Source organism: Thamnophis elegans, chromosome 6, assembly GCF_009769535.1.
Source record: "Thamnophis elegans isolate rThaEle1 chromosome 6, rThaEle1.pri, whole genome shotgun sequence".
NCBI lineage: Eukaryota > Metazoa > Chordata > Lepidosauria > Squamata > Colubridae > Thamnophis > Thamnophis elegans.
The window spans coordinates 49,247,052-49,258,275 of record NC_045546.1 but is presented as its reverse complement, the minus strand read 5'-3'; the positions used below and the strand labels follow the sequence as shown (position 1 = coordinate 49,258,275).

The 11,224-nt window shown below is 42.9% G+C and overlaps 1 protein-coding gene across 1 annotated transcript in view; it reads left to right on the top strand.

Annotated features, from left to right (window-relative positions):
* The first annotated feature begins 3,103 nt into the window (after positions 1–3,103).
* Positions 3,104–11,224, top strand: part of APP (amyloid beta precursor protein) — a 135,541-nt gene continuing 127,420 nt past the window's right edge. The window contains 1 exon segment of the mRNA XM_032219515.1: positions 3,104–3,341. Coding sequence (XP_032075406.1) covers positions 3,282–3,341 — 60 coding nt within the window. The 5' untranslated portion in view covers positions 3,104–3,281.

The following is an 11,224-nucleotide window of genomic DNA, read 5'->3' as shown; positions in this document are numbered from 1 at the left end:
TATTTAAAATTCTTTCAATTGTTTGTTATGGATACCTACTTAATTATTAAATATGTTAATTGTAGCTCTCCCCCAGAATTAATTTAATAATGCAGGTTCATGAATTGTCAGGGGGATAGAAGTTTGGCCCTACTATTTAACCAGTTTGCACATTTTTGTGTACACTTTTAGAAGTTACCAATTCTTCTCTAGCACTGAGCTGAATCTTTCTATTGTTTAATTGTAGATATATCTTGATCATCTGGTTCTACCAGTTGGTTGAGGCATTTTTCTTGTAGCATGTGGGTGTGTTGAAATCATATTTTACTTACAGATTTTAACATCTGTATACTTTTTTCAGTCTTGGTGAAGTGCATTACTAACTTTTTTTGACTTCAGGTTGTTAGATATTCCGACATTCTGGTTAATTTGAATAAATTAGTAACTTACATGCAATGTTCTATTTAAGTAACTCAAAGGGACATGGCTCCAATCATCTGCAGCAACCTTACCATCACTTTGGAACGCCTATTCCCACAATTGTGCAAAACATTCTGCATAGCCAAAAGAACAATTGCTCTCTAGAGCTAACAACAGAACAATCCTGTTTCGCAAGCATTGGTGACTGATTATTAGTTCTGTTGATGTTCCATTTAGGTGGCTGTCTTCTATTTTACAGATATGATATGTACTTACAATTTATAAATGGAAATAAATCCTTCCAAAAATATATGTGCAGTCAGAAAGGTGGAAGTTAACTGTGAACGTGATGAATATAGGAAAGTGGGCAAATAAGCACAAACCCAAGGCCTTCCTTCCCCAGAAGAAATAGTAAGATTGGCTGTTCTCTTCTTAGTTGGAACTCTGGAGAGAGTGAGGGTGAGGGGAGGGCTGAGAGCAAAGGGTATCAAAGAAATGTGAGAAACAAAGTGCAAATGGAAGGAGATGTGTTGGCAGAAAAATGGTTAAGATTGGTTGGTGACCAGAGAGAGGGAGGGGTATAACCACAAATTCCATAACTGCCCCAATCCACCTGTTCACTGCCATTACTAATCACTGATCTCACTTTCAGTTCAAACCACAGTGAAACACAACAATGGGAAATGTGTGCTTTTGGATAGATTGCACCATCATTACTATAAGTAAGGATGTTTTCATGGCTCTGAAGATAATTTTAGCCATTTAGTTTTTCAACATACTTTTATTGTTTTTAGATGGTAAATTCAAGAGATGCACTATACACCAACTGATTTACTTGCACAAGAGGGAGGCAGGAGGAACTGTTACTAGAGCAGTTTAGCTATGACATACTATATGTCTATGGCAGTGACGTGCGGTGAGGTTATACCTGGTGAGGCTCAGCTGGGCATCCTTTTGCGAAGCAGCTCAGCAGGGCAGCGGTTGGCCTCGGCAGGGGGGGGAAATTTGCATCACGGGAGCAGCCAAGCGCCCGGGTCTGCAGCAAAGGCGCTTGGTGGCTCCCGATGCAAAGTGCCCCGCCGCCAGATGCCGCCGCCACCTGCTGCCCCGGCCTGCGGCTGCGGCTTCTCCAAGCTCCGCTGCTGGAAGTCCCGGATCGCCTCTGGGGAAGGCTGAGTGAGAAGCGGAGCCAAGCTTCTCCGTGGCTCCTGCCACTACGCAGAGGCTCTCACAGGAGCACGTGCCAGCGGCCGGCGGCCTGGAGCGGCCCCGGCTGCGAGACAAGGCAGTGCTTAAAGCAGCAGCGGCTACTTTAAGCTGCTTGTCTCGCAGCCGGGGCCGCTCCAGGCTGCGGCCACTGGCACGCGCTCCTGCGAGAGCCTCTGTGCAGCGCCGGGGGCTGCGGAGAAGCTTCGCTCCACTCACCCAGCCTTCCCCAGAGGCGATCCGGGACTTCCAGGTGGAGCCTGGAGAAGCAGGCCGGGGCAGCGGGCGGGTGGCAGCATCGGGGGCGGCGGGGCACTTTGCATCGCGGGGAGCCGCCAAGCGCCAGGTCTGCAGCAAAGAGCGAGCCTCCTCCTTCCCCCACTCCTCTCTCCTCTGAAGCACGCCCTCCGAAATAACCCGCCCAACGTAAGCGTGCTCAAGAAGACATGATTCGCTGCTTCCAGATCAGGAGGCGGGAGAATTAGTGCTTTTTGCATCTGAACTTTTTTGCCTTTTAACTCTTTCTTAACTTTTAGAAGGCGAAAATTCCTTATGGAAAGGAGGCCCGAGTTCTCTAGCCTCCTGCTTTGGTTAACACTAAGCAGACACCAAGCCACTGTGACCTGGAATCTGGTAGCAACTATCTTGGCTTAATTATTTAAAAAAATATTTAAATTTCTTTCTTTTTCCTGAGGAGACTGGTGAGGCTCTGCCTCCCTTGCCTCTAGTGACTGCACGTCCCTGGTCTACGGAGATTCTCAAGTCATCCAGGTCACGGTTGTCCCAAAGGTGCTTTTTCAAGAAGACTTTTTGTTTTTCTTTGAAGACATTTCACTTCTCATCCAAGAAGCTTCTTCTGCTCTGACCATGGATGAGATCTGATGAGAAGCAAAATGTCTTCAAAGAAAAACAAGAAAGTCCAGTTGCCTCTTGAAAAAAAACCTCTGGGACATGACACCCTGTACTTTCTAGCAACACTTACAGCTCATCCTGCTGAATTGTACAAGAAAGGGCTCAATTTGTGGCTTGTCAATCTTCTTTGTGTTTTTTAAGAACCTCAAAGTTACCAATCTGACCGAATATATATTAGAAACTCTGGTCCCTTGACTTGATTATGACATCAGAACTAAACAGAGTTCATTCTAGGATCCGTCCATCTTAAAACCGATTTCGTTTCTGCAATCCTTCTGATTTGGGGCAGGGGCAATTCTGAACATAAACTGATTAAACAGAATAACGTTCGAGATCCCTCAGATCTAGTTTTACATCCCGCTCCATCGCCTGCTGCGCCAGAAACAAATACGAAGCTGTGGCCGATACGCCTCACGCAGAGACCCTTCCGCTCCCTCCTCTTCGTTTTTTTCCCGACCGGGGCTTTCACGAATCAAACGATGGCAGTAGCAGTTGCGCAATTCGGTCGCTAGGGGGATTCTGTGAAGGACCGGCCTGCTGTTACTGTTGCCGCCGCCGCTTTGGGCGGGTTGGAGTATCAGACTCTCTTCCTGCTTTCCGAAGCTCCGCTAGCGCTGCTGCTGCTGCTTGCAGCTCGGTTTTCATTCCTCAGCAGAGCGGGGAGGCGAAGCGAGGCGGCTGGGCGGATATCTTTCGACTGTCTCCTATACATTTTAAAACTAGTGCCTGAGCTCCAGCGTCCTTAGGTGCTGCTTTTGCCCGCGATGCTGCCGCATTTAGCTTTCCTGCTGCTGGGAGCCTCTTGGACAGCGGGAGCTTTGGAGGTAAGCGGCTCCCCATTACCTTCTCCCTGTTGCTACGACAAGAAAGTCTTTGTTCGCCGAGAGCTCCCGCAGCTTTAAGCTGGGGCTTCGCCCCGAAACTAGCCGATGAAAGCGGCCTGCTGAGGCTCGAAAAGAAAGGGTGTGTTCCTCGATCCGCGCCTTCTTCAGAAATCTCTGCTTTCATCCTGAACAATGGAGAGAGGAGGCTGGGCGGGCTGGGACGAGCGGCTTCCCAAAATGCTCTTTTGCTCACTTGCGTGTAGCTTTCGGCAGCCTTTCGGCGAGCGTCCGTCGACTCTGGGGCGCTTCCGAAGGGTGGAGAAGGGGAATTTTGCCTCTTCTCTGTTACTTAGGAAGCGTGCAGTCTCTGGGATGAGAAAGAAAAGGGGGCGCGAAGGGGGAGGGCGAGGCCCCTTGTTTCTGCCTCGCATCCATCCTTTCTGGAAATGCCAACTTGGCATCGATGGATTCGATGCTTTGCTTTGCTTTGCAAGAAGGGGAGGGCAGGAGGAGAGATGAGTTTCGCGTCTGCGGCCGCCGTGCGGGGTTTTTTTGGGGGGGGGCTTGTCTTTTTGTGTCGTCTGGTGTGGCCGATCTGGGGGCGGCAATCGAGAAGTGGGGGGCGTCGCCTGTGATGTTGGGGCCGAGAGACCCGATCCTCCGGCTAGGCGATTGTTACCGCCCGCTCATCATTGCTCCCCCCAGTTCTTCCTCTTCCTCGCCCTCACAGGGAATGCAAACAAGAGGCGCTCGTTTTGGGGATTGCCTCTCACTCCCGCCATGGGGGGTGGAGGAGGAGGAACTTCTCTCGGCTCAGGTGCCTGTGGCTCGGGCAACTTCAGTACTAAGGCATTAATGCGTTGCGGCTCCTGCGGAACAGCCCCCCTCCCGCCTTTGGGTAGGAGACGGCTTTGCTCCCACCAACTGCGACCCTCTCTGTCCCTCCATGCTTCCCAGTCAGGGAGAAAAGGGGCATTATGATGGGGCCTCCCCCGTAATAAGGTCGTCTAGTTTACCCTGGAGTGCGTTGCAGGCTTGGGGAGGCAGGATTGGGAGAGGGTGGTGGGGGAGGCAGAAATTGCCCAAATCCCGCAAGAGGGTTTCCTTCGGTGTGGACATAAAGCGCTTCGTACCGAGAGGCTTTCCTCTAAGGAGGGGAGCTTGGGGAACCAGATGAAAGGAAGTGGGTTGGAGCGAAGCTTAAGAGCGAGAAGATGGCGCCTCTGCAGTGCAGTAAGGAAACGCTGTAATGAAAGCTGCAGACCGAAGCAGCCCTCCCACCGCTAGGTGTTTTAACAACTCGACTCTTCCTTTCAGCCAGCTCCCCATCAGGTAGTGAATGCCTGGTGGAATGTTTTTCGGCTTCAGCATCCGGAGTAGTAGAAGGAAAGGGATGGGTGAGAACGAGAGGGAATGCCAGAAAAATCTTTCCCTGCGTAGAGGGGACTGTTTTCCTCTGTTGGACTTTAGTTTAGTTCTCTTCTCTAACACCCCACCCCTTCCTCGTTGTTGTCATTTTGCAGAATCAGTTGCACTGAAACCGTTGGGCTGAAACTGGGCTCTGCACTAGGTAGACTGGTTGGCTTTCCTGGCTTTGGCAAAAGAGGATCTAAATATGCCACACCCTCTTTGAAAACTGTAAAACAAATGTGGAGGGTCTTGGAATTTTTTTTGAGCCTGAAGGTTAAGGCATTTGGTGGGATGGGTATGCTGTATGTTGGCCTGCAAGGGAGATTCAAGATCTTAGCTTGCATGGAATAGTGTGAGCTTGAAATAGGACTTGGTTCTCCTTCTGACATACTGCCCTCGCTCCAATGAGCTGAAACTGACTCGCATTTCCTCCTTGTCAGTTATAGAAAATTGAGACAAGGCTTATGGATAAAAAAACCATGTGAAATTGACCCAAGTGGCAGAGATCAGTAGTATTCATAGGCCTTAAATTTATTTTCCATACTATTACTTTTTGCATAATACTGGTTATGATTAAAGGAATATTGTGGTAGGTATGGATATAAAATGTAAATTTTTAAATTTGGAATTTACTTTTTTTTAACTCTCAGGAAGGCAGAGGGCAGACAGAAGAAAAGCAATCTCCTTTACCTATTTGCATCCTTGCTTTCATGCTTGTCTTTCATCAGTGCATTAGATCTTGTATTGTTGATGCAAATGAGTCTCTTTGAGTTTAATTCCTTAGTAATGGCACATTAAGGTTATAATCCTCCTTTATGCATTCATTTAACTGGGATTTAGAAATCCCAGTTAAATTAATGTGACATTGAAATCACAATGCATAGAATGGTGATATGGATAGTATTCACTATATTGTGTGGGTGGACAATCTAAAAAAAATCAAAGTCTTCAAAAGAGCGACTAGTGATCTGTTTGTTAATTAGATTTAGTTTTATATGTCAATTGTAGAATAGAAATTCTTTTCAAATTGGTTGTATTTGAGGTTTTTTACATACTGGTAAAATTATTAACAGATCTAATACCCACTGAAAATAACTTGTTCAGACTGCCTAGAATATGAAAAGGTAGGAATTATTTTTGTTCATTTTTTAAAAAAATGATGCTTTTTTTATTCCACTTCTTTGTCCAATGAATTTATGTGAATTTCATGAATTTCTTCCAATTCAAAGAAGGTCTATTTCACATAAAGTAATAATAAAATTTAGCAGGCGTTTAAGTAACAGAGTACACGTGGAGCAGACTTAGTTTACATACAATAGCAGAGTTGGAAGGGACCTTGGATGTCTTCTACTCCAACCCCCTGCCTAGGGAGGAAACCTTATGTTTCAGACAAATGGCTATCCAACATCTTCTTAAAGACTTCCAGTGTTGGGGAATTCACAACTTCTGGAGGCAAGCTGTTCCACTGATTAATTGTTCTGTCAGGAAATTTCTCCTCAGTTCTAAGTTGCTTCTCTCCTTGATTAGTTTTCACCCATTGCTTCTTGTTCTGCCCTCAGGTGCTTTGGAGAATAGTTTGACTCCCTCTTCTTTGTGGCAACCCCTGAGATATTGGAACATACTACCATGTCTTTCCTAGTCCTTCTTTTCATTAAACTAGACATACCCAGTTCCTGCAACCATTCCTCATATGTTTTAGCCTAGTCAATTTTACATGTTCCATTAAGTTCATGTATCATATTCAACTATCATGTGGTTGATGTCATTTTTGTTTTCTGTGGTATGTGAACTTAGCGTTTAATGTATAAGGTCTGTATGCTGTCCTCTCCATGGCTGCATATAGTAGAAATATAATCAAAGCACCTGGAATACAACATAAATGACTGGGATAGAGTTTAGGATGATTATATCCAAATTTATATACCCATTTCATGAAAAGACATGGCTGATTAGCAGTACCTTGTAAGGGAGCACACTTGCCAGGGTACAAATACAGTATAACTTTTTATGCCCATCTTTTTCTAGTTTTATGAATAAGGCTATTTTATGAAAATGTAATTTACCTTTCAATAGATATACATTTCTTCCTTCCTCTGCCCCTGTTCCCCTTTTCTGAATGTTGCTGCAAAATATCAAAGTAACACACTTTGGTTTGGTTTCATTGTGTTTGCAATGTTTTGCCCCCCAAAAATTATTTATGAAGAAAAAATTTCAAAAATTTTAATTACAACCTTTAGTGACACTTAAACATTGAAATTATTCCGAGGCTGGTATTGAGAAAGAAAGTTTTAGTTTTTTGAAAGTAAAGAGTTGAAAAATAAAAACATGTTTACTTTCTTAGTCTGAGCTGTCCTTAAATTAAATATAGACATTTATGTATAAAAGCTTAAATATGGTTTAGTTATCCCATAAGCAATATATGTCAACCTATATATGACATATATTGGTAATGGGTATATTACCTGCAGTGATAATGAAAATTGCACTCTTCTGTGTGAAAGTACATCCTTTAAATGGTTTTGCTGTTACTTGACAGATCCTGCCTATGAGTTAGATTGTTTATGGACTAGAGCAGAGGTGTCAAACTCAAGGCCCACCCGCCACATCCAGCCTGCAGGGTACTTAGATCTGGCCCATGGAGCTGCTTGGGAAACAGCGAAGAAATGGCTTGAAGTGCCTCTGCCAGCAAAAAATTGATCTCGGGAGGGCTGCATGTGGCCCTCCAAGCTCTGTTTTCGGCTGCAACGGCCTCCTGTAGGCCACTGCCAGCAAAAATGTAGCTCAGTAGGGCTGTGTGCGGGCTGCAGGACATTGAGCTGGCCATGCCCACCCCAGCCATGCCTACTTGCCCCCCCTCCCCAGGTCAAACACAATCCTGATTTGGCCCTCAATAAAATAGAGTTTGACACCCCTGGACTAGAGAGTTTGAAGTGGTGTATGCCCCCATATACTGACTGGCCCCGTCCCCATCTATTCTCTGCCCCAAGTCTCAACTGATCGGGAGGAAATGGGGATTTTGCAGTAACCTTCCCCTGGAATGGGATGGGAATGGAGATTTTACAGTATCCTTCCCCTGCCACACCCGCTACACCATGCCCAGAGAACTGGTAGTAAAACAATTTGAATCCCACCACTGTGCTTAACTATCAATGTATAAATGACCTTTTCTCACTGCCCTGAAATAAATCAATTTTTGCTCTTTTTTCTTGAGGATTTATACTGCACAAATATGCCATAATATTTATATGCTTTTAGAATATGAATGACTGTTCTTTACCATTATAAATTCACAAGTGTCACTCTATGGCTTCTGCTTTTAGTAGAGCAGTTTTTCATCATACCGTACTGCATGAAAAAAAGAAATTAATTCCCAATTTACCTTTCCACTAACATAGAAATTTTCACACAGCTTCTTTTGCAAACAGAACAGTAATTCAACAGTATTTAATTATTTATTCAATTTATATGGCCACACATCTCACTCTGGGAGGTACACAATTTAATATAAATAAAAACATATGTTACCATACTAAAATAAAACATGATTACCAGTTAAATATAAAAGCCCTTTAACATAGCTGGAAAACAGGGTCTGTAACACACCTGGAACCCCAGATTTGGACAATAGTACTGAATGACAGTTTCGGCAGAGATGTAACCCATTATGCTACAGCTTTAAAAGTCAAAATGTTAGACTTCTAAGCCATTTGTTTGTGGCTTAGCATATTGTGTGAACCGCCAGTTTGATTTATTCATTAAATGAGTTTGTCCTCTTCCTAAAAAGTATTGAAATGGGTAAGTGCCATCTCATCTGGATGTACATGTCTCAAGAAGTACATGATGCTTCTATCTGTTGTGTCAGCATTGCAAGTGAATAATACATTAAATAATGCCTTAGTCTGTTTGACATTACAACACACTCTACATAGGGTTGTCCTTAAAAGAGAATTGAGAAGCCTCATAATTCAGAATGCAGTAATATGGGCAATATTGATGCTTCATGTTGTGCCCAATAACATGCTTTCCCTCAGCTGCGGGCTTTCATCCAGTTTTTCAATTTAAGATGCTGGTTGACATCTTTGAATCCTTCATTGGTATGGGGTTGGGTTTCCTCTCCCACTGGTTTATGTCCAGATCACTTGACGGGGTATGGTGGGCATCTGTAGGTGCCATTGGTGAAACAGTGTCACTTGATAGGTCCTGGAAAGCATGCCTTCTATGAAGCAATGCCTCCTTAGGGAAGAGCCTCAGTTTAAAACATAGATGACCCTGACACTGCCAACCTTCCAGAATGTGGACCAGGATGCTATCTGAACTCTAATATGGGTGCAGGTGTATAAGTAGTTAGGGTCAGTTTGGTTAATGGTTAAGGCATCAGGATACAGAGTGGGAAATTGTGAGTAGAACTCACATCTTAGGCACAAAGTCAACTGGTGACTTTGGGCTAGTTGTTCTTTCTCAGCCCTAAAAAGCAACAATGCACTTCTGAAATCTTACCAAGAAAACTGCAGGAATCAGGCATCAACACTGGCTAGAAGCAGCAAGAAAAGGTTTTTATTCGCACTGTGAATTGTGATTTTTCTTTATTATGTTTGCTGCCCAGAGTGCTTTTGATAGATGTGTGGCCATATAAATATGTTAAAATATACGTTTAAAGTTCTTTATAGGAAAACTACTTCTGTCTTTACCTCCACATGTTGCAGTGGAAATTGATATGACATATTCAAAGATAACAGCTGCCTGTTTCCCACCAGTAATCTGCACATATGAAGCTTACTGCTAGGCACTACACTAATTTTGAAATAGAATAAGTGATGTCTGAATGTATATGCTGCATCAGACTTCATCCATCCATATTTGAGAACCATCTTTATGGAGCAACAGAAGCATATGAACTACTGCTAAGATAACTAAAATATCAATGAGCAAGCTTAGGTATTTAATATGTGTTTCAAAATAGCTGTGCTGTCTCTCAGCATGTTTTAATATATTCCTTTTCCTAGTTAAAAATATACTAAATGTGCCTAATGATTCTTCTAATGTGGGTAATACAGTTATGAAGGTGTTTCATTTCCAAATTGCCATGAATACTATGTTTATGTATCAAAATAAATTAGAGTTGATAATTTTGGCCTCCCAGAATCAAAATTTCCATTTGAAGTTTAGAGTGTAATTTGCTGAGATGAATGCCATAGTAATTTATGGTTAATTCACTTTACCCAAATAGGAGAAGGAGAATAACATTGCAGGACAGGTGAATTTTTGTTTTAAAATAGAAAAACCTGATTTATTATTTGCTTGTTTATTTTTCCTTTACTTGGGATTCTCATATTCATTCTTTCTCTCCCCCCCCCCTCAAATGAATACTAACATTAAACATTGGGCATCAATGATTTTTTTCACTTCATTTAAAGACTGTATAAATGTTTAGTCTTTTTAAAAATGCCCTAAAATATTGGAAATAAATATTTTAAAAAGTTTAATATTTAGGAGTTATAAGCTTGAATTGAATTATAAACTCTTTCCTTCCAATTGAATCTGGTTTTCGGGTTAACTACTGAGGGTTAAATTGGCAGCTTGATTTTACATGTGTCTGATTGTGAGACATGAAGTAATTAAAATGTTAGACAGTTAAATGAAGTATAAAACTTACAAATATGGCCCCTCATATATAAGTGAGACCCAATTTTCTTGATGGGTCTGTATTCCATATACTAGGCCTTTTTTCATTAACTCCATAATTGTAAGCTTGCCATTAATGCTTAAACTTCAAAATTGTTTTTTTTTAGAATTGTATGAGCATTTCTGTGAGTTTCTCTACAGGTAGATCAGTCTAAGAAATGCCATATCAGTCAAGACTATGTTTATTGCTTCAGTGGGTCCAGAGTGCAGTTTTTTGGGCAAATAGGTTGGCCTATGTTACACCATTGCTCTGCAAGCTAATTTGCTTCCAGGTGCAATTCAGTGTGTTGATTGTTACCTTTAGAGCCTTGCATGGCATAGGTTCAGGATACTTTGAGGAACAGTCTCACCCCATTGGACAGGCTGGCTCCTCCTGCACTGACAGAGGAGGTATATGCTGCTGGCCCCATTTAGTCAAGGAATTCCGGTTGGTGGGGCCCAAGAGAAGGATGTCTCTACCATGTATCTTCCCTTTGGGACTCTTACCCCTTGATATGATATTGGCTTCCCACCCTTCTGACCTTTTGTAACAGCCAAAAGATGTGGCTGTGGTAGATGGATTGGGCCTAGGTAGCATTACATTGGAGGTGGTTGATGAATTAAGAGAAAATCCCCACCTCCTTCCTCCGCTTATCCTCCTCCTCCTATCTCTACATCAGTTAAATATAATTCTTTTTCATTATAATTTCAGTTTTGTTGTTTTAGAAAAAAAATCTTGATGTTAGTGCTTTTAATGCTGTAAGCCGCCTAGAGTTGCTTTGAAACAAGATGGGTGGCAAATAAATTTAATA